Source organism: Pristiophorus japonicus, chromosome 15 (genome assembly GCF_044704955.1).
Source record: "Pristiophorus japonicus isolate sPriJap1 chromosome 15, sPriJap1.hap1, whole genome shotgun sequence".
Lineage (NCBI taxonomy): Eukaryota > Metazoa > Chordata > Chondrichthyes > Pristiophoridae > Pristiophorus > Pristiophorus japonicus.
The window spans coordinates 54,663,278-54,685,991 of NC_091991.1; the positions used below are offsets into that span (position 1 = coordinate 54,663,278).

General features: G+C 43.5%; 1 protein-coding gene across 4 annotated transcripts in view; it reads right to left on the bottom strand.

Moving 5' to 3' along the window:
- The window catches only part of b4galnt3b (beta-1,4-N-acetyl-galactosaminyl transferase 3b), a 248,536-nt gene that overhangs the window by 126,646 nt on the left and 99,176 nt on the right, over positions 1–22,714 (bottom strand). For 3 of the 4 annotated variants that reach the window (XM_070900447.1, XM_070900446.1, XM_070900444.1), the window contains exon 3: positions 17,336–17,401. The exons of the other annotated variant lie outside the window; for it this stretch is intronic. In XM_070900447.1, coding sequence (XP_070756548.1) covers positions 17,336–17,401 — 66 coding nt within the window. The remainder of the gene's footprint in view (positions 1–17,335; positions 17,402–22,714) is intronic. 4 annotated transcript variants of the gene reach the window in all.

Genomic DNA, 22,714 nt, shown 5'->3' on the forward strand with positions numbered 1-22,714 from the left:
TTGGCAGACAGGAAGCAGAGAGTCGGGATAAACGGGTCCTTTTCAGAATAGCAGGCAGTGACTAGTGGAGTACCGCAGGGCTCAGTGCTGGGACCCCAGTTCTTTACAATATACATTAATGATTTAGATGAAGGAATTGAGTGTAATATCTCCAAGTTTGCAGACGATACTAAGTTGGGTGGTGGTGTGAGCTGTGAGGAGGACGCTAAAAGGCTGCAGGGTGACTTGGACAGGTTAGGTGAGTGGGCAAATGCATGGCAGATGCAGTATAATGTGGATAAATGTGAGGTTATCCACTTTAGGGGCAAAAACACGAAGGCAGAATATTATCTGAATGGCGGCAGATTAGGAAAGGGGGAGGTGCAATGAGACCTGGGTGTCATGGTTCATCAGTCATTGAAAGTTGGCATGCAGGTACAGTAGGCGGTGAAGAAGGCAAATTGGATTTGAGTATAGGAGCAGGGAGGTCTTACTGCAGTTGTACAGGGTCTTTCTGAGGCCTCACCTGGAATATTGTGTTCAGTTATGGTCTCCTAATCTGAGGAAGGACGTTCTTGCTATTGAGGGAGTGCAGTGAAGATTCACCAGACTGATTCCCGGGATGGCGGGACTGACATATGAGGAGGGGCTGGGTCAATTGGGCCTTTATACACTGGAGTTTAGAAGGATGAGAGGGGATCTCATAGAAACTTACAAGATTCTGATGGGACTGGACAGGTTAGATGTGGGAAGAATGTTCCCGATAATGGGGGCGTCCAGAACCAGGGGATACAGTCTTAGGATAAGGGGTAGGCCATTTAGGACTGAGATGAGGAGAAACTTCTTCACTGAGAGAGTTGTTAACCTGTGGAATTCCCTACCGCAGTGAGTTGTTGATGCCAGTTCATTGGATATATTCAAGATGGAGTTAGATATGGCCCTTGCGGCTAATCGGATCAAGGGGTATGGAGAGAAAGCAGGAAAGACGTACTGAGGGAATGATCAGCCATGATCTTATTGAATGGTGGTGCAGGCTCGAAGGGCCGAATGTCCTACTCCTGCACCTATTTTCTATGTTTTTATGCCCAATGTTCCCATTTCTCGCTAGAGTGTTGTTACTTCTCTTGACAATCCCGATACCTCATCACCACCCCACTGATGGTGTCCAGGAGTGATCGTGTAAGTTCAATGCTCCCTGCACTCATTGCCATCATCTGGACCACATCTGTTACATTCTGCACCTCAGGAGAGCGCTGTCGAGCTCTCCTTCCCCTTCCCACCCTGGGTGTGGCTCGCTGCATCCCACTGAGACCTGCAGCCTCGGACTGTGTGAAACCATGAACTGTCTCAACACTCATACCACTCAGGAAAGGGGCTGGCACCTCAATGGGTGGCACCAGCACCTCCTCCAGAGTGAGTATAAGTGTGGGAGCTTCATCCTCCCCCTCACCCCCAACCTTTTGGTCTGGAAGGTCGGATTGGAAGATGTTGTCCTCTTCAGACTCGACCGCGTCTGAATCTTTTTCTGCAGTGGATTCAGCCTCATTAGGGTTGGCCTCAAGTTCTGCAAAATATAACAGAACAGACAAGTGGTTAGCAGCAGAGAGGGCAGGGTGGCATGAGTAGGCTCACACAGCGCAGGCAGCAGGCTCATTTGAAGGACCACGATGAATGATAGCACACTGAATCAACCGAAGCGTAGCTGACGGAGACATCCCCATGAACTGAAGCATGGCTAGCCCGCACAATACTAAACTTTTAGCAAAGCCAGACTGCGGAATTTGCAGGACTTACCCTCTCCCTTGAGTGTGGGCCCAGCTTGTGCGGTGTTGGTTGCTTTTCTCCAGGCAGGACCCATCAAAACAGCAACCCTCTCTTCCAAGGGTGTCAGTGGGTGCAGATTTGCTGGGCCTCCTCCTGTTCCGAGTTCTCTCTTTTTTGTTGAGTGCCACCTTACTCTGCAAAGATGAAAATATAACTTTTTAGAGAGGGTGTCTTTCTGCTGGGTGAGACATACAGATGGTCACATTTACAATTGCAATTCCAGTGAGTAAATGAAAATATTACTTACACTAACTGCTTGACCAAGGTCCTGCTACTTCTTTTTGCACTGGCCTCCAGACCTCGGGTTGGTCACCAATGCAGAGTAATCTTGTGAAAGTTGGTTCCAGTGTTTCTTTGTTTCTTTTGGTGAAACTTTTATTTGACCTCTGCTGGTGTCCAGCTCGTGCCATCTGGCCTCAATTACAGTAACCAGGGCTTCCACTTCGTCCTGTGAGAAATTCTTGGTCCTTGAACCGTGGTGCATATTGTAGCTCCGATTTTAAGTTCTCACACACGACTCAAGAATGAAAGTTCTCACCCACAACTGGCTCTTTAAAAATGGCCGAATGCAGACCGGGACTTGTACTGGGCATGCACGCCCATAGCAGTCACGTAAAAAACTTCTTTTTTTCCCCCCGCGCATGCGCAGAAGGGGGGGGGGCGTCATTTTATTGGCACAGACATTAGGCTCCACCCCCTGAAGCTAAAGAACAGGCTGCGCGACGCCAAATTGAAAAATTAGAACGGGGAAACTTTCAAGTTTTTTTTTGGAGTAGTCGGGGCCAAAAAAAACAGGCATAACTCTTGAAATATGCCAAAAAGTGGCATTGGAGAAAATTGAGCACATAGAATCTGTTCTAATACTGGTATACCCGGCAGATCTTCAAAAAAATTATTAAAATGACCAAAAAATTTATAATAGGAGCAGAATCAATGATTACTGTTGCCGGCTAATGCTTCCAAAACTGACAAATCTCTTTCTATGTTAGTACTTTCTATGCAATGAGTCTAGACAAATGTTTTAAATTAAAAAGCTGTTATTGCTGTGCAACTTTATGATATGCAAATGGATTTTGTGGAAATGGATTTACAGTGTATTTTTAAAATAACATTATATTTAGGCCTTTCCCCATGTTTGACAAATACCTTTTGCTTCCTTGCGATGGCTTGCCTGTGGATATCTTGCTCGGATTTCAAGACAAACACCCACTCAGGTGAAATGCCTTCATGTACTCAGTTGCCTATGAGTCAAGATTTTTGCATACTCACTAATATATGTGACATCCTTAATTTAAATACCTCATCATAACTTTTATCAGGCTATGCACATTTTTTCATCTTCTCCTTTTTGTGCTTCACCTCACATCCAACAGGAGCAATAGATGGCTTGCTGAAGGCCAACAATGCCTTTTTCTTTTAGCCCAATCATCAGGAGACATATGTGAGCAGCCTTTTAGCTACTTAAATCCAATGTAATTTGTGGCGTGCAATGCTTTGAGCCGTTTCAACATGATATTGTTGTTGTAAATTCAGGTATTTGTTTCAGCTTTCCTCCTCTAATCTTCATCCCCTCACCCCAAGGAGATGCCTTGTCTCTGCCACATACATCACTGCAGCTGGGATAAGGTTAAACTCAACAGGGTGGGAAATGCCAGCTACATCCTTGGGTGCTGTTGTGCTGCATGCTAATGCACTCTAATCACAAAATAATCTTTATCTTACCTAGATTTTGGCAAAGCCTTTTAAACGCTTTAGGCTACAAAACTATTTTTACATGGGCCAGATTCCAGTAGATTGAATCTGTGAACAAGCTCCCACCGTTGCCACAAATAAGAGCTCATGGAGTTGGGGGTAAGAGATTAGCATGGATACAGGATTGGTTAAAAGGCAGAAAACAGGCATAAATGGGCCATTTCCAGTTGGCAGGCTGTAACTAGTGGGGTGCCACAAGGATAAGTGCTGGGCTCCCAGCTATTTACAATCTATATTAATGACTTGGATGAAAGGACCAAGTGCAACGTATCCAATTTTGTTGATGATACAAAGCTAGGTGGGAAAGTAAGCTATGAGGAGGACACAAAGAGTCTGCAAAGGGTTATAGACAGGTTAAGTGACTGGGCAAAAACATGGCAGATGGAATGTAATGTTGGGAAATGTGAGGTTATTCACTTTGGTAGGAAGAATAGAAAAACAGAATATTTGTGAAACGGTGAAAAACTATTAAATGTTGGTGTTCAGAGGGATTGTACACAAGACACAGATAATTACATAAGAATATAAGAAATAGGAGCAGGAGTAGGCCATTTGGCCCCTCGAGCCTGCTCTGCCATTTAATAAGATCATGGCTGATCTGATCATGGACTCAGCTCCACTTCCCTGCCTACTCCCCATAACCCTTTATTGCCTTATTGCTCAAGCAGGTACATCAAGCAATTAGGAAGATAAATGGTATATTGGCCTTATTGTAAGAGGGTTGGAGTACAAGGAAGCCTTGCTGCAATTGTGCAGGGCTTTGGTGAGACCACACCTAGAGTATTGTGTACAGTTTTGGTCTCCGTACCTAAGGAAGGATATACTTGCCTTAGGGGGGGGGGGCGGGGGGGGGACAACGAAGGTTCACTAGATTGATTCCTTTCTAAATCGAATCCGGGGACACACAGGGTGGGAGCACAGCAAAGTACTCTGCTAGTGGAATACATGTAGAGGCAACACCATTTTCACTTTACAACAAATCTCGAATTTTGAGTGTGTTATGATAATAATGTTATAACATCTATACCTGCCCCGAAAATGCAAACTTTTAATTTCTCAATTTTAAATCTGTTCCAAACAGACTGAGATTTTCCATTGCAGGTGTGAAATAACCCTGTCTCAGAGGGGTTCAGAAACCTCCTCCCAATGGGAGAAGTGAAAGCTCGCTATATTCAATAAAACGAAAAATGAATCACCATACTGATCTGAGGTAAAGTAAATCCCACTCACCCACCAGCTCTCCCGTGCATTTTAAAGGTTTCACTCTCCAGCTAGTCACTATAGGCCGAAATACAGGTCAGGTGACTCAATCCCCCAGAATGCATTGCAGTCCAAACTATCGATGGGGCCTATTCTTGTGGGAAGGAGGGGGCACCATTGTTGCCTCCCCACCCCTCCCGGGGTTTCTCTACATTCTCGTTTAAAAAAAATAAAGCCTCTATATGGTACGAGTTTTCTGAACCAGGAACTCTTCCAGGGACATTGTTTGCCCAGGGACACAGTACCTAATCCGGAGACTGCCCCAGAAAACGGGGATGTATGGTCAGCCTACCTGATGAGGAGAGATTGAGTAGAATGGGCCATACTCTCTGGAATTTAGAAGAATAAGAGGTGATCTCATTGAAATCTGTAAGATTCTGAGGGGGTTTCACAGGGTAGATGCTGAAAGGCTGTTTCCCCTGGTTGGAGAATCTAGAACTAGGGGGCATAGTCTCAGGATAAGGGGATCGGCCAATTAAGACTTTCTTCACTCAGAGGGTTGCAAATCTTTCGAATTCTCTACCCCAGAGGGCTGTAGGTGGCTCAGTTGTTGAGTATATTCAAGATACAAGATTTTTGGACTCTAGGGAATCAAGAGACATGGAGATTGGGCAGGAAAGCGGAGCTGAGGTCAAAGATCAGCCATAATCTTATGGAATGGTGGAGCAGGCTGGAGGGGCCTTATGGCCTACTCCTGCTCCTATTTCTTATGACCGACTCAATTATTCCAGTAGCAGTAGTATAGATCAAATGAAAAACTGGGCCTACAATTCTGCTGCTAGGATAAAGAAGCTGAATTTCTTAAAGGCAAGGAGTTAGTTTATGGATACCAATCACTAGTACAAAAGTGCCGAAGAAATACTGAGATCAGGCAATTTTTCTCTCAGTTGCGTTGGTGTTTGTAGTGTTTCACACTGTGAGATGGTCAGTGCACTGCAATGCCAATTTTTAATTTTAAACCATTGTTCAGAACTCATTATTAGAAGCAGGTGCTCACAGAAAAAGAGAAACACTTGGAGAACCTCCTCTGGCTGCTCCCATGTGGCTAGTTGCATAAGCTAGGACAAGATCATCTATCTGAGCTCTCGATGGAGAAAAAGGTTTTTTTTCAAGACTTACATTGAGGATGAAATAAAATGCTTTGAGCATTAAGACTTTAAGAATGACTACTTATCAACAAAATTGATTTATTTCTATTCTTCAATAAGAACAAATCGCAAAATAATCATCATCAGCATAGGCAGTCCCTCGGAATCGAGGAAGACTTGCTTCCAGGCTCTTAAATCTATCACCAAGCTCATGGTCTACAGGGCTGTAGTAATACCCACCCTCCTGTATGGCTCAGCGACATGGACCATGTACAGTAGACACCTCAAGTCGCAGCAGAAATACCACCAATGATGTCTCCGCAAGATCCTACAAATTCCCTGGAAGGACAGACGCACCAACATTAGCGTCCTCGACCAGATACCCAGCAGTGAAGCTCAAAATAATGCACACCATACTATTGTACTGCTCTGAAGTCACAGTATTTTTTCTATGCCTAAGTTTACCAGAAAATCTGGGTTGACCTCAGAATTTCCATTTGCTTGCACATTTTATTACATAGCCTCAGCTGCCAGGATGCATCATGAATTGCTTCTTTGTTTTTGCAATCTCCCACACACATTATTACATCATTGCACTTACACTAATTGTAAGAAACCTTACACCGATGGACTGTTGTAATATACAACTGTGATGCACCCCTGCCTGATTCTCTCAGACTGTCTGATGGTGACTCCCCTGGGGGCTTTTTAACAATAGTGTAAGCCTTCCAAAGTGTAACTGAGAACTCCTGCTGTAAATAAACCACAAAGGCACATCACTGAAAAAAATAAATTTAATAAAATCAACGATTGTCTACAATGACTAACAGATTTTCCTCTCCCTTCAGTTTCAGCTGAAATACTTAAACAGAACTCTACTGAATTCCAAACAAGTATGTAATCTCCAATACAGCGGCCAACTATTCTCAGGCGGCAGCAATCTGGTTTTCAAAGCTTCAGTGGATTTAATTTTGTTTTACTTCAAAGATCACAGAGTCTACAAAATGTGTACAGCAAATAACTACAGTCAACACAGTTGCCATTGCTACATATGACTCAAGTGCAGCTAGTTATTTGAAACCCTTGCACCTGCCACTATTCATCATCTGAGGTTAGTGAAAATCTGCTCCATCATTTCAATGGAAATGGCCTACTAATTTTGTACTGTAATTCCAGATTCTATTTAAAATAGGTGCTGCATGAGGCAAATTCACCATAAGCACCATTTCTACAATTAGGTTCTGTTAATAGCTGTACCTAAAACAGAACTACACAGAAATATCTAGGGCAAAAACAAATGGTGAAACAAGCACATCGATCAAAATACTAAATCTTCCATAATACTCTAAAACCCAGTTATTTTTCCTGGAAAATAAGGACTGTGATGAGATTATCTTTCAGATGCTGCATTAGGTTTTAGAGATTAGAAAGATATAGAGCAAATTATTACTTTAGTACAGCAGGACCGTTGCAATAGTCGCAAAATTGAATTCTGCTGAGCAGTTCAGCCCCTTTGGACACAGAGCAGAACAGCTGTTGGTGCGAGGGGGGAGGAGGAAAGTGCAGTAACTAGTAATTCTATAGCACTCCTCATGTTCAGGAAGATGTGGGAATTCTTTCTGAACGAGTTTATTCCAACTTATAAATGGTAATCAAACAGCTTGGATGGGGCGGGGGGAGGGGAGCGGGAAAGAGTATAATTTCAATGACATGATGAAGGAACCAATTTCTCCCATGACTAAATCCAAAGCATAGTTATTCTGGATAGATTATTTCAAACAAGTAAATCAAATTCCCCACTGTGGGCTATAATATTCTCTATTGATATTCTTCCTGGACCTGATGGCTTGCATCCTAGGGTCTTAAAAGAAGTGGCTGCAGAGATATTGGATGCATTGGTTGTAATTTACCAAAATTCCTTGGATTCTGGGAAAGTCCCAGCAGATTGGAAAACAGCAAATGTAACGTCCCTGTTTAAAAAAGGAGGCAGACAGAAAGCAGGAAACTATAGACCAGTTAGCCTAACATCTGTAGTTGGGAAAATGCTGGAGTCCATTATTAAGGAAGCAATAACAGGACATTTGGAAAAGCATAGTTCAATCAAGCAGAGTCAGCATGGTTTTATTAAAGGGAAATCATGTTTGACAAATTTGCTGGAATTCTTTGAGGATCTAATGAGCAGGGTGGATAAAGGGGAACCAGTGGATCTGGTGTATTTGGATTTCCAGAAGGCATTCGATAAGATGCCACATAAAAAGTTACTGCACAAGATAAAAGTTCATGGGGTTGGGGGTAATATATTAGCATGGATAGAGGATTGGTTAACTAACAGAAAACAAAGTCGGGATAAATGGGTCATTTTCCGGTTGGCGAACAATAACTAGTGGGGTGCCGCAGGGATTGGTGCTGGGGCCTCAACTATTTACAATCTACATTAATGACTTGGATGAAGGGACCGAGTGTAATGTAGCCAAGTTTGCTGATGATACAAAGATGGGTGGGAAAACAAATTGTGAGGAGGACACAAAAAATCTGCAAAGGGATATAGACAAGCTAAGTGAGTGGGCAAAAAGTTGGCAGATGGAGTATAATGTGGGAAAATGTGAGGTTATTCACTTTGGCAGAAAAAAATAGAAAAGCAAATTCTTTTTTAAATGGAGAAAAATTGCAAAGTGCTGCAGTACAGCGGGACCTGGGGGTACTTGTGCATGAAACACAAAAGGTTAGTATGCAGATACAAGAAGGCCAATGGAATCTTGGCCTTTATTGCAAAGGGGATGGAATATAAAAGCAAGGAAGTCTTGCTACAGATATACAGGGTATTAGTGAGACCACACCTGGAATACTGCATACAGTTTTGGTTTCCATAGTTAAGAAAAAATATACTTGCATTGGAGGCAGTTCAAAGAAGGTTCTCTAGGTTGATTCCGGAGATGAGGGGGTTAACTTATGAAGACATATGAGTAAGTTGGACCTATACTCATTGGAGTTCAGAAGAATGAGAGGTGATCGTATCAAAACATATAAGATATAAGTGGGCTTGACAAGATGCATTGAGGATATTTCCACTCATAGGGGAAACTAAAACTAGGGGGCAGAGTCTCAGAATAAGGGGCCGCCCATTTAAAACTGAGATGAGGAGGAATTTCTTCTCTTAGCGCATTGTAAATCTGTGGCATTCTCTGCCCCAGAGAGCTGTGGAGGCTGGGTCATTGAATATATTTAAGGTGGAGATAGACAGATTTTTACGCGATAAGGGAATATAGGGTTAAGGGGAGCGGGCAGGGAAGTGGAGCTGAATCCATGATCAAATCAGCCATGATCTTATTAAATGGTGGAGCAGGCTCGAGGGGCCAAAAGGCCTACTCCTGCTCCTGTTTCTTATGTTCTTTTATTGACTAATTTTAGCAAAAATGTAGATGTGGCTATAAAGTGGGAAAGACCATCTTATAGTCATATCTAATCTTTTGCTAAAGGAGAAAAATATAGCCTATTAGAATAAGCTTAAGTGATCAAAAGTAGTGTTATGGCTATCCTTTCCCTGCTGAAGTTAGCTTTGTGGGTAAAAGCAACAAAGAGTTATAGATGTTGGCCAATAACTGGAAGAATCACACAAGCTGAATAATACATTTTGTCAATCTAATTAAACAGTAGCTTCCATCAGGAGTTTTGTATTTTGCCTAAACCAATGTGACCCCAGATACCACCTAGTGTTGAAGTAGTAAGTTAAACTGGCATTTATTCCTATGCAAAATAGGGCACCCTCCAATTAACTTCTTGTACTCCTTCTGGTATGAGTGCAGGAATGCTACTACTTTACTTACAATGGCCAATCTGGGCACCTTCAAAACTCATTGCGGCTGGGCAGTATACAGAAGCAACCATACAGCCCATTTGTGTACAACCAGTATAGCGTGACCAATGTGATGAAGCATTATCTACAGGTCAGGGTGACCTTGCTCCAGTTGTAAAACAAACAGATGGCAAGGGTACTTGTTTCATTAAATTGATGAGGGATGTTGCATTATTTACATCATCTGTTGCCCACCCAGTTCTTGGCCAACAGCTATAAATCATATGGCATTATCTTCCTTCAAAACTTAAACATTCAGCACTATGTAGGAGCAAACAGTGACTCCGATTCATTCAGTAAGGTAAGCTGCAGGTTTATGACTAAAGATTACTCTGCCATGAGATCATCACCTTTGATTAATTTCAGTGATGTCAACATTCATCAGGAGTTCCTTTAGAGCTGTCCCATTGGTTCAGTGGTTAAACTCATTACATGATGTGGTACCATGCAAACCATAAAGGTTCCAGGTTTAGTTAGCCAAACTCAGTTGGCCGGCAGTGGAGTTCTACTATTCTTCCTGGTTTTCTTGTGCTGTGAGGAGTAACCCAGGGTTCCCACTTCTGATTGTTACAGTCGTTTCTGCAACCGCAGACATGAGCCCAGAATGGTATGTTGCCTCCCTGGGTGCCAGGGTAAAGGATATCACTGGGTGCAGGGCATTCTGTGAGGGGACGAGGGACAGCCCTCCGAAGTCGTGGCCCATATTGGAACCAGTGACATAGGTAGGAAAATGTTTGAGGTCCTGCAGGCAGAGTTTCTGGAGCTAGGAAAAAGATTTAAGAACCGGACCTAGAGGGTGGTAATCTCTAGATTACTCCCAGTGGCACGTGCTAGTGAGTACAGAAACAGGAATATAGTGCAGGTGAATGCATGACTGGAGAAGTGATGCAGGAAGGGAGGGCTTCAGATTTCTGGGGCATTGGGACTACTTCTAGGGAAGCAGGGACTGGCACAAGCCTGATGGGTTGCACTTGAACAGGGCTGGGATCAATGCCCTCGCAGGGAGGGTAACTAGTGCTGTGGTGAGGGTTTAAAATAACTTGGCAGGGGGAGAGACACCAGGACGTAGCAGCAGAGAGGAGAGACAAGGTGCATCTAAAATTAGGAGGGACAAACAGCAACAGAACAATGAATAGTGTGGAAAGAGCAGGAATTGGATGGAGGCAAAAAAGCAAAGCCCACTGGCATGGCGTTGGGAATGCATGTGTGTTAATGCGAGGAGTGTTGCAAATAAGGTTGATGAGTTACAGGTGCAAGTTGCCACATTGTGTTCTGATATAGTGGCTGCATCATGGCCCCCCGACCTGCGAGAGAACAGCTCCGCAGGTCGGGCTATAAAAGAGCTGGAGCGGCATACCACTTCAACCTCTAGCGCGAGCTGCTCCAAGTGTGCGACGATTTTGAGATGGGCGACTGGGTGATGTCATCAAAACCCTGGACACCGTTTTAGAGCGTGGAACATTGGCGGGGCCCAGATACAGAGAAATGGGAAGGTCGGGGCGGATGAGCGGCGAGTTGCGGTGAATGTTTATGGTGGAGGAGCAGTGAGAGATCGTGGCGGAGGTGCAACAGATGAGGGTATGGGGCCCAGAAGAGGCGAGGGCCCAGAGGCAACATGGACCAGCCCACACTGCGACATATGCGCGTGCTAGTTTCGTGCAGCACAGCAGGTCTCCAGTCGTCTTGGTTAATCCTTGCCACTGGACCAAGACCTAGCTATGTTAAGCCCGTGTGGTGGCTGGTGTGCAACGGTCACCACACATTAAAAAAATTCACACACAGGCATCTTCTAGCCCTCAACTGGAGTTCAGGACAGGAACATCAGGCCCTTCACCTGTGAAGTTGTTGAAGCAAGTCATTCTCATTCGAGGGACCGCCTATGATGATGATGGGGTTACAGGAATATTTCTTGACATTAAAGAATAACAAGAGCAGGCTGATTGTGATGCTACAGTCAAATAGCCTAACAACATTTGCTGTTCAGATCTGCATATAAAAAATGATCACTAATATCCCCTGTTGGCTCAGTGGATAAATTACTGTCTAGTGTGATAATGAGCTGCAGAATCTACAAATAGTTTGATCTCTGGTCCAATGCCAAATTAGGGTGGTAGAGCCTTCCGCGTCCTTGGATGGAGAAAGATAATGAATTCAACTTCGCAGCATTGCCAATTGACCTATGCTGAAAAAAAAAAATCAGACTGCGTTGTGATGTTTTATATAGTGGAATATCTGCTGAGCTCATTGTGTGAAGTACAGCCACATGGATAAGGCCAAGGAGTATGGCTGATGTTTGTGAAACCGTTTTATTCCCATCCACAGGAAAAGCATGAGATGCTGAGTCTGCATAATAGGATTCCTAATTTGCATTCCCTTTCACCATATTAATGGAGGAGCAGCAATACAGAACAGAGACTGAGGCAGCATTTGAGAAATATGTATTCCACAAAATATCATCCCTCTCTTCCCAGGGAATTTACAGACCATGCAGATCTTATGGCGATCTCAGTGAGGAACATTGTACGAGAAGCGAACGGTTCACAAAATATGCCAGGTTTTGCCTGAAAAGTTACCACCACATAATTTCTCTGCCACTTGCTCCTTTCAAATAGCCACATGGGATCATGAGGCCTGTATAAAATTACCCAGGTCCTATACAGACATGCATTCATGCAGTCATTGACACCTTTAAAAAAGAGTTGAGGAATTAATTTAATTTGGCATGACAAGGTGGCAGTATGACAGTGCCATACAGTTTTATCATGGTGCTGGTTTTCCTAGTGTACAATGAAATATCAGGTATGCTTGTTGCATTTGAGCTCCTACAGTAAACTCTCTGAACCCTCTGTATAGAAAGGGTCCACTCGCTGAACATTCAGAGAATGTGTGACCAGCAACAAAGAATTCTGCACATGAAACCAAATTTGCTGGACATGATCACAATGCCTTCGTCCTCAGTAATTTCAGCTTCCCTGATGTATTCAAGAAAAGTGAAACAATGCAGGCTTTTGGGTGACGAGGCATAGCCCTTTCTGCCGTGGATAATGATCTCTCTGTGAGTTGCAAGAACAAAAACTGAAGAGCACTACAATAAGGAACGTGCTTCTACTAGACTTGTCGTTCGAGTGAACTCTAGGAATCTTAAAGGTGGGGAAAGCTTTCATTGTCTGCATTGATCAGGAGGGGCTCTGCAATATGCTCTATTAACTACACACAGTGGTAGCTTGATGTGCTTTGCCACCTAAAATGGCCTGGACTTGTCGATTCCTGGGGAGGTGGCCCCAACTGCTTTGGAGGCAGAGAAGCAGGAAGTTTGTCACTCAAAAGGATTCCTCAGTGCTGGCTATAATGGAGAAATTAGAATGTAATCAAGTAAGTCCGTTTAACTGTCTCCCTTTTTCACCACTGTCATTGCTTCCTTTCTATTGCCTGAAGGTCAAGTCCAATTCCTTCAATATAGTACACATCACAGCACCATCATTAGCTCTCTAATGTGCAGTATTCTTCCTCCAGTTAACTGTTTATCATCTGTAACAATAGTGAATGCATGAGATGAAGGCTCGCACATTATGAATGCCTCCTAAGTGGTGACGGATAGCTGATAGTAAAAATCTGCTGGAAGAGTCCTGTTGAAGTAGAGGATGGATTTTATGCTGCGACAAGCAAATTATTCTGGTAAGAGAAGATAGCAACACATATTGCAGGTTGAAGTGTTAGTGAACCCCCAAACTGCAGTGCAGTGTGAAGGAAGACTTGGGCAGTAAATATTAGGGGTTGCACAATATTGTGGTGCCCATGGAGTCCCAGAAAGAAGAGACATTGGGCCAGAGTGTTACCTTGCCTTCTCTCATCAGGTTGTTGAGCTTTTTCACCACAATGGTCTGCAGTTCTGAGGTTGAAGGGGCAGGGCAGGGGAGACACCATTGCCTCCCTGCACATGGCATGAGAGACACTTTGAGGTTTCTTCCCAAGAGTACCAGCAATCTTTCTCTCCTTTGCTACTTTTCACCAAGAAGCGTCTGAAGGTTATACTCAGTGATGTTTTGTGCTTTTTTTAAATAACTCTCCTGTGAAGTGCCCTGGGACGTTTTATTAATTAAAGGCACTATATAAATATAAGTTGTTTTCTACATCATTCCAATGGACTACTCCCATCTTTGGGTCCATCTGGCTTCTCCAGTTAAAGACATTCCTTAAAAGTTTCACAAAACCTCCAATAAGTTATTTATCAACACCGATATTCATTTTATTCACTGATATTCACTTCACTCTGGTAGGATGTTCACTATGCACCTGCTGCTCCTACAGCTAGCTGCTACACTCTTCTGTAAATACCAGTTTTTAAATGCTGCATTTGAATTTTCTACCCCTTCCCTCCAGCACAAGCACTCATGTTACATAGGAGTTTCACTCCAGCAATGCCAATTGATATTTAAGTGATCTTCTCCTATATTTTACGGCAGGGTCAGTGTTGGACAGCACTGTCCAACTGCATCTTTGGTGCGATTGACAGATTTTTGGGACCACTGTGTTTACGTCACTTTTATGAACCCACATTTAACTCTTTTTACAATGTGGCCATGTGAAGAGTCAAAACTTATTAGAGAGAAACAAGCTCTCCTGTAAACTTAGGGTAAACAGGCTGTTTGTTTTGTTCTGAAGTTAATCAATTGAGATAGTGGATTAGGCATAATTGGATTCTGATGAAAGATCATCGACCTGAAATGTTAACTCTGTTTCTCGCTCCACAGATGCTGCCTGACCTGCTGAGTATTTCCAACATTTTCTGTTTTTATTTCAGATTTCCAGCATCCGCAGTATTTTGCTTTTATATAACTGGATTTGAGTCTTGTATCTGTCAGGAGACAGTTAAGCTAGAGCCTGCCAGGTACGTTTGTACCTTTCGTTTCAAAGGACTGTGAAACCTGGACTCAAGCAACCTAGTCTACATGGTGGGAGATGTCAGCTTCCACATGTTTGCTGATAACATACAACTCTACCTCTCCAGACTCCTCCACTACATGGTCATCCTGCTCGTCCAACATCTAGTCCTGGATTAGCCACAATATCCTCCAGTTAAATATTGGAAAGCATTGGCTTTGACTCCCGCCACAAACAGTCTACCCTAGGCACAGATTTCATCACCCCCACTGTCTCACGTTAAAGCCAACTGGTTAATACCTCAGTGACATATTTGTCCCAACACTGAACTTCCAACCCCATGTCCTCTCTAGCACAAAGACTGCCTCCACAACATCACCCGCCTCCACTCACGTGCTGCTGAAACCCTCATCCATGCATTTGTCACCTCTAGACCGGATTATTCCAATGCTCTCCTGACTAGCCTCTTATCCCCCAAGCTCACTCAACATCCTGCTGCTCCTATCCTATTCCACACCAAGTCCCAATCACCCATCCACTCCTGTCTTTGCTGATCTAAATTGGCTCCTGGTTCCCCCATCACCTCCAAGAGAAGGTGATTGATAAATGACATGTATTTGCAACCCTCTCTCCAGTTATCAGCAAGATAGATGCACACCTAAAGGCTCTGCGTTGGTTAGATAAAATGTCATGTATAGATTTTATGTTATGCTGGTCCAGGTTCCAAAAGAGATAGAAAATTGTTACCTCTTTTTTTTTTGTATATCCAAGGAATTATAAATTAAACATTTTACACTGCAGTGGATTTCTGATACTTTTAATAAACTTGACTTGCAGTTTATAGCACTCAATCATAGGGTTTGATAGCAGAAAAATAAAGTCCTATCTGAAGACTAGAAAACATGAGGGACTATGTCAATTCAATGATTCATTTACAATAGCAATGACATTTGTTTGACATCCGAGCAGCGTTACATCACCAGGCATTACGCATAGGAAGGAAAAAAAAAAAAGAGAACATTTATATAGTAGCTCATCACATGCTCAGGCTATCCAAAAATCCTTTACAACCAATGTATTGCATTAGAAGTGTGGTCACTATATTTATGTAGGGAAACATGGCAGCCAAATTGCACACAGAAAGGTCCACACAGCTAGTCAACTAATGGCCAACTAATATGTTTTGGTTATGCTGGCTGAAGAAGGAATATTGGTCAGGATACCAAAAGAAGTTGCTTGCTTTCTCCGACTCTCGTCCCCCGCCCCGCCCCTTTCCCCTCCCAAATAGAGTCACTGTTTCTTTTACATCCTCCTAAACAAGCAAAATGGACATTAATTTACAGATCATCCAGAAGGTAGCACGCCCTCCAACAAGGCTGCACTGATGTACTGGGCTAAATTGCATGAAATCCAAGGTGGGACTTGAACTTACAATCTTCTGATTCAGAGGCAAGACAACTGCCATTATGCCAAATTAACGCTCGATAAGGTCATACTCTGGTTCATTGGGACCAAGGTCTCACTTAAGGGAGTCGTTTCTGGTGTGGAGAAATATCTGGATGAAGTCTAAAAAATATAACAGCTCTTTGGTTGCAAGAAGAAATAATCCAATTTTCAAAAACCCTGAAATAAAACCCACCATCAGTATAAACGATATTACAGGTACCTGTATATTTTCGGTCCTCAATACAGCAAAATCAAGCGCATGCTTAATACAATGACAGATTTGCTATAAATAGTGCACTAACTTTCCCCATAGTAACTACACTGCTCAGCCTACTGTGGGCAAACATAACCATCTCACCAGGGTCATTGGTGTCTCAGTGACTGTTCTACCATCTAAGTTGCATTGTCAGAATGCTCAGATCGCAGTTTAAATAGAAACTAGGGGCCCGAGTTTGGTCAACTCACTGCCGAGAAGGCGGTCTCGATGTTTTTTAGACGCTCTCCCCTCCGAGCGAGTTTAGTCAGGTCCTCAGGCCGATGGGGAGAGAAGACCGCTGGGGACCTTCCACTGGCGTGCGCCAATGTGCAATACCCACAAGAGTTCTCCTGCCCACTGAGGTGCCTGATTGGTCCTGGCGATCCTCCGCTCCAGCAGCAGAAGAGACCGCCGTGTGGAGGCAGGTCTTACTTGAACGGTAAGTATGAAGACTTGCAAAAAAAGGTTAGTGCACTTCTTTTCTTTATTTCTTTTGCAGGAATTTAGGTCGATGGGGTCCCCTGAAGGATTTCTGGTGTTTTTTTTTGTTTTGAAAATGTTTTAATTTCCCTGTTCCCCCTTCTCTGGGCCCGACTCTATCCTCGGTGGTAATTTGCCAAGGATCGCATTTGCCGCCCAGAATGGGACCAACCGCCTGCTGCCGCCCAGAATTGGCATGCAAGGCCTATTTTTGCCACCGGGCAGTTTTTCCAACATTTTTTCATGAAACTTCCGCCCAAAGTACCATCAGGATCTTAGCACTTTGGACGGTACTTGGCAGCACTTAGATTTCACCAAACTCGGGCCCTAGGACTTGCACAATTATAAACATATACAGAACTAAAATGATGTGTTACTAAGTTGTTGCATGGTCTTGCAGGTCAGAAGCTGTCAATATTTTAAGCTTCACTTCTGTGGTTTACTATCAACATCTGCACCACTTGGGCAGATCAATCTTCAAGCCAGCCAATATATTTATACTGTGGTCTATCTCACCTCTGATTTCCACACTTCAGCAAAGCTTAATTCATAATTTTCTTGCTGGTGATTGCTGTGAGGATCCTGAAAGAAACAATATTCATCCCATGTTTTACATTCACAAAATTCAATACAAACTAATACATCTTGCATGGCATTGCTCACAGGTAATGCATGCTTATCCAGATGCTGCTGCAACCCCACTGTTGGTTTAAAAAATAGATCATAACTAAAGTATGGGCAGGCCTGTACGTTAAGATTGTGTGTGATCCTTTGGGTTTTTCTTTTTTAAATGTGTTTATTGTTATATAGGAGTCTTTGGTTTGAACACAACATGGTCATGAAACCACTTTCAAAAAAGTATTACAATGGTAAAATACTGCAGATGCTGGGAATCTGAAATAAAAACAGAAAATGCTGGAAATACTCAGCAGGTCAGGCAGCACCCGTGAAGAGAGAAACAGAGTTAATGTTTCAGGTCGATGGCCTTTCATCAGAACTGGGAAAAATTAGAGATGTAACAAATTTTAAACAAGTGCAGAGGCAGGGAAAGGAGGAGGGGAGGAAAGAACAAAAGGGAAAGGTCTGTGATAGATTGGAAGGCAGGAACGATTAAATGAGAAAAGGTACGATAGTACAACACAAAAGAAGGTGGCCATGGGACAGGTAAAGAAACAAAAACGAGGAGTCTAGAGAGCTGTAAATGAGAATGGCAGACCAGCTGCCATATGAAAAAATAAGGGCAGAGGTTATGGTCTGAAATTGTTGAACTCAATGTGGAGTCCAGAAGGCTGTAAAGTGCTTAATCAAAAGATGAGGTGCTGTTCCTCGAGCTTACGTTGAGCTTCATTGAAACAGTATAAGAGGCTGAGGACGGAGAGGTCAGAGTGGGGCGGAGAATTAAAGTGACAGGCGACCGGAAGCTCAGGGTCACACTTATGGACTGAACTTAGGCGTTCCACAAAGTGGTCACCCAATCTGCGTTTGGTCTCCACAATGTAGAGACCACCACATTGTGAGCAGCGAATACAGTATAATAAATTGCAAGTAGTACAAGTAAATCGCTGGTTCACCGGAAAGGAGTGTTTGGGGCCCTGGACAGTGTGAAGGGAGGAGGTAAAAGGGCAGTTGTTGCATCTCCTGCGCTTGCACGGGAAGGTGGTGTGGGTCGGGGAGGGGCTGTTGGGGGTAATTGAGGAATGAACCAAGGTGTTGTGGAGGTAGTGGTCCCTTCGGAATGCTGAAAGGGGAGGGGAGGGAAGATATGTTTGGTGGTGTTGGTGGGATCACGCTGGAGGTGGCAGAGGATCATCTGTTGAATGTGGAGGCTGGTGGAGTGAAAGGTGAGGACAGGGGGAACCTTACTGTGGTTCTGGGAGGGAGAGGAAGGTGGTGAGAGTATTAATTGATTGGTATCATGATAGCTGGGTCCTCACTACTGTACTGGTAACAGATGAGTAAATCAGTTTGTTAATTGAACAGATCCTGGTCATTTATGCCAACCATTTAAGTTTGAAAATCCAACTTATAGAGTGACATTCTTATTTAAGGTGAGGTGCATACACGTTGCAAGATTTATATTTTATACCAGAAAATCTCTCGGGGCAGCTCATAATAAGTTATTAGGAGGGGATTACACGATATAAAATTCCTTTGATGATATCCAGATACAAAATGCCATTAAAAACTATGGGCTGGATTTTTCTTTGAACAACCACCCATTTTTGGGCGGTTCTGAGGCACAAAAATGAATATCATGCAAAGGTGTAGTTTGCTGCTACAGTCCCACTGCAAGAAATGGCCACCAAAAGTCTTTAAAAAAAAAAAAATCCCACCAATCTTGATCGCCCGCCCCTTATTAATGGAGGCAGGTGGGGATAGCCAAACAATCCCGCAATTTCCCCCAATGACTCCCCTAACCAGATGTTAGGAAACCCTGCCACTATACAAGTGATATGAGCAGCATGGCAGTATCACTGAGGCAGCTATCGCATGGAGGATGCCATTGTTGCTGAAGCTTTTGTTAGTTTGTAGAATGTTACTGGGGCATCAATTTTGCTGCTAAGCATTCTGGAGTTTCACTGAAGAGTGTGTTTGATGTTTCAAGTGAGTATTGGACTGATTTATATCTTGGACTGTGGAAATGGTATTGCTTTCTTCCTGTGTTACAAGGAGAAGGACGAAGAAATGGAAGAGATTGCATTAGAAGAATTGAGAGTGAAGCATCATAGAAGACCCTTGTTTCCAACATGGTAATACCTACCCATAGAGTTAACAGACCTAGAAGGTTTTAATTAGCTTTCCCTGCTGTACAATTTATCAGAAGGTTGCTCTTCCCTGGACATGATTGTGGGGATAGGTGAGTTGCTGGCTGAAGACTGCAATCCACTTCAATGTAGAGCGTATCTGCAGCAATGAAAATGACAACTGGATCTTTCCGAGATGCAGTTTAACATTGTATAAAGGAGGTCACTAATGTTTTCTAGTGGGCCTTGCGGTTCATTACCTTCTCAATGGAACTTGCAAAACAAAGGGAGCAAGCAATTCATTCAATATAGACTGGCAGGATTCCCACAGGAGCAGGCAGAAATTATGGTATACCACAAACGTGACTATACTTCAAAAATACTTCATTGGCTGTAAAGGGCTTTGGGATGGTCGTGAAAGGTGCTCTATAAATGCATGTCTGTCTTTCTTTCTTAACCTTCAAAGCACCATACAACAATCCCCTCAATTTCTGTCAACACCCAGCTGGTGTGTCATGTAAATCATCTCTTGCAGGTTCATGCCCATTACCCAAGAAGCTATCATGATGCTTTTATCATGCAACAATCCACCATATCAGTCTTGGTTACTCAAAATCATGCATCAGGATGGTTGACCAAGTAATCAAGAATATCCTCTGCAGTCATGACTAATCCCTGCAATACAGCATCCTCAGAGTGGGAGAATAAATAGAATGAGGCCCATGCAATAAGAGAACAGATAAATGTTGCAGGTGAGTGTACTGAACTCCTCCCACCTATCCATCATCTGAACCATGTGTGGGGGAAATAATTTTCACTGCCTGCACATGAGATTGATGATCAAGACTAGACCCCTAAAACCTAGGGGCTGAAATTGCCCACCGCTGGAAACGGGTTGTTTTTACTGCCACAGAGGATGAGGTGGCCTCGAGCGAAATTCCACTCTTTGGCTTTTTTTTCCCCAGCGGACCGGACGTTGCTCATAATGGGGGCGGATTATGCGGCAGTGAACACACTAGAGGGGCGGAAGTTGGGGGGTGCATAGTGGCCGCCGCTGGATGGCATCATTACGGCACCGTGTCACCATGGCTCTCTCCTTCACTTAAAGGGGAGAGCCTGCGCGATTTATTAAGTTCGGTCCACTGGGCCACCAGGGAGGGTTTCGGCCGGGCCTGTTGGCAGCCCAGCTGAACCTGTAGGCATAATTGTCAGCCCGACATGGCAGTCGGACGACAAAAAAAAAAACATGGCGGCAGCGGCAGTGCGTCCTCCCTTTTAATGGGAGCCGCAATGCCATTTTAGAAGGCCACAGTCCCACTGGACCACCTCAGAAAATCAGCTTTTGGCACCACCCGGCGTGATTAAGATTTTCTTCCTGGAATTTCGTCGTCGGGGGAGGGGGGAGGCAACATTGGCAGTGCACACTCTGATGATGCACTTAGGATGGATAGGCATCAGTGGGGGCGGCGGGGAGAAGAGAGCAGGACACCGCCGGGATACCGTAGGAGCGGAATATTGATAATGGCAGCCATTACATGAAAAGTCGGCTACTGATTTCCAGTGGTAACAGGCCTTATGGAAAGGGCCAATTTCAGCCCTGTAGTCTCTTCAACCAAGAGCAGCTATTTCTCCACCCTCCACGAAGGAACAGTTCATTTCCCCTTCTTCCACTCCCAGGTCCTCATGTTCACATGTACTCAGTGCTTCACCCTCTGAAAACCCTTCTGACTCAAAACTACTCCATCCCAAGTGAATATTTCTGGCTGGCACTGCGCTGAAAAGGCAAAATGCCATGACTGCGTTGGTAATGTTGGGTCAGAACTTGCTGCTGCTCTAACTGGATTTCCTGTTCCTCCAAGAATGTTAAATACAAAAGTTTCTATACCTGTGTAAATAATCACAAGGCTCTCAATTGTATTTCTGCTGCAGTGGATGGGTTCAAGCACTACTCCAGAGATGAGCACATAATCTAGGCTGACCATGGCAGCGAAGAGTGCTGCATGTTGAACCAAGGCCCGAGCAGTCCTCTCAGGTGGACATGAAAGATCCCACAGCATTAGTCAAAGAAGAATAGGAGCTCTCACAATGTCATGATCAACAATTATCACTCAATTAACATCACCAAAACAGATTAACTGGTTATTTATCTTGCTGCTTGTGGTACCCTGTTATGCGCAAATTGATGGCTACGTTTCCCTACATTACAGTGACTACACATCTAAAGTATTGAATTGGCTGTGAATGGTTTAGGACAAAAGGCATCATATAAAAGCAAGTTCTTCCTTCTTTCTAACTACCCACGAGTACCATGGGAGATGTACTAGTGTATATTAAAAAATAATGTTTCTTGCAATCTGAATGCAAACGCAAGTTAGTTTTGAGTTGATCGGAGTTGAAGATACATTTTACTTCTGAAATTTTTTTTGTTTTCATTAAAGGAGGACCATAAGAACTTTGGCGAGGAATAGCGGGCAGAGAGCACCTCTTTGCTGCAATCCAACATGCCCAGGTAGAGTTGCATCAGGTGATACAGTATTGACTGCTGCTGTGGCCACCTCGTCCCCAACTCTCAGCAATTGGACAGCATAACATTTCTATTGTTCAGAACGGGAAAATTGGCTTGGAAGAACTATTAATCCAGATGGGGCGAGAGCTGGATTAACCCTGGGTTGTGTAGTTTCAATTTAACTCCTTGAAATTGTTGAGTTGAGTAATTCCTGCAAGTATGTCTGTCCAACTATGTAACACTTACACAAACAAAAATATTCAAAGGGCAGGGATAAAGTGTGACAAAAGAATGTTGATTTATTTTTAGAATGACTTTTTTGACAGTACAGTAGTGATTATAAAGTTTGATTTACTGTCAGTGATTACTTCTTGACCCAGACGTACAGCTATATATTTGCAAAAAGTGTTGTGTTGTCTAATTAACCTCACATTTAATAATCCTTCTGAACTCATCTGCAGTCCAAGATACTGTCCTTTTGATTTTTTTTATTTAAAAAAAAAAGCTCTAGAAAGGTTGGTATGACAGTTTCATGCTGTAATGAACAACAGGGTGGTAGATAGGCCAACAAAGCAATGAAAAAAAGTGAGGAATCTGCACATCTGGTACCACAGCTGAATACATCAAGCATTCCCATACATAGCC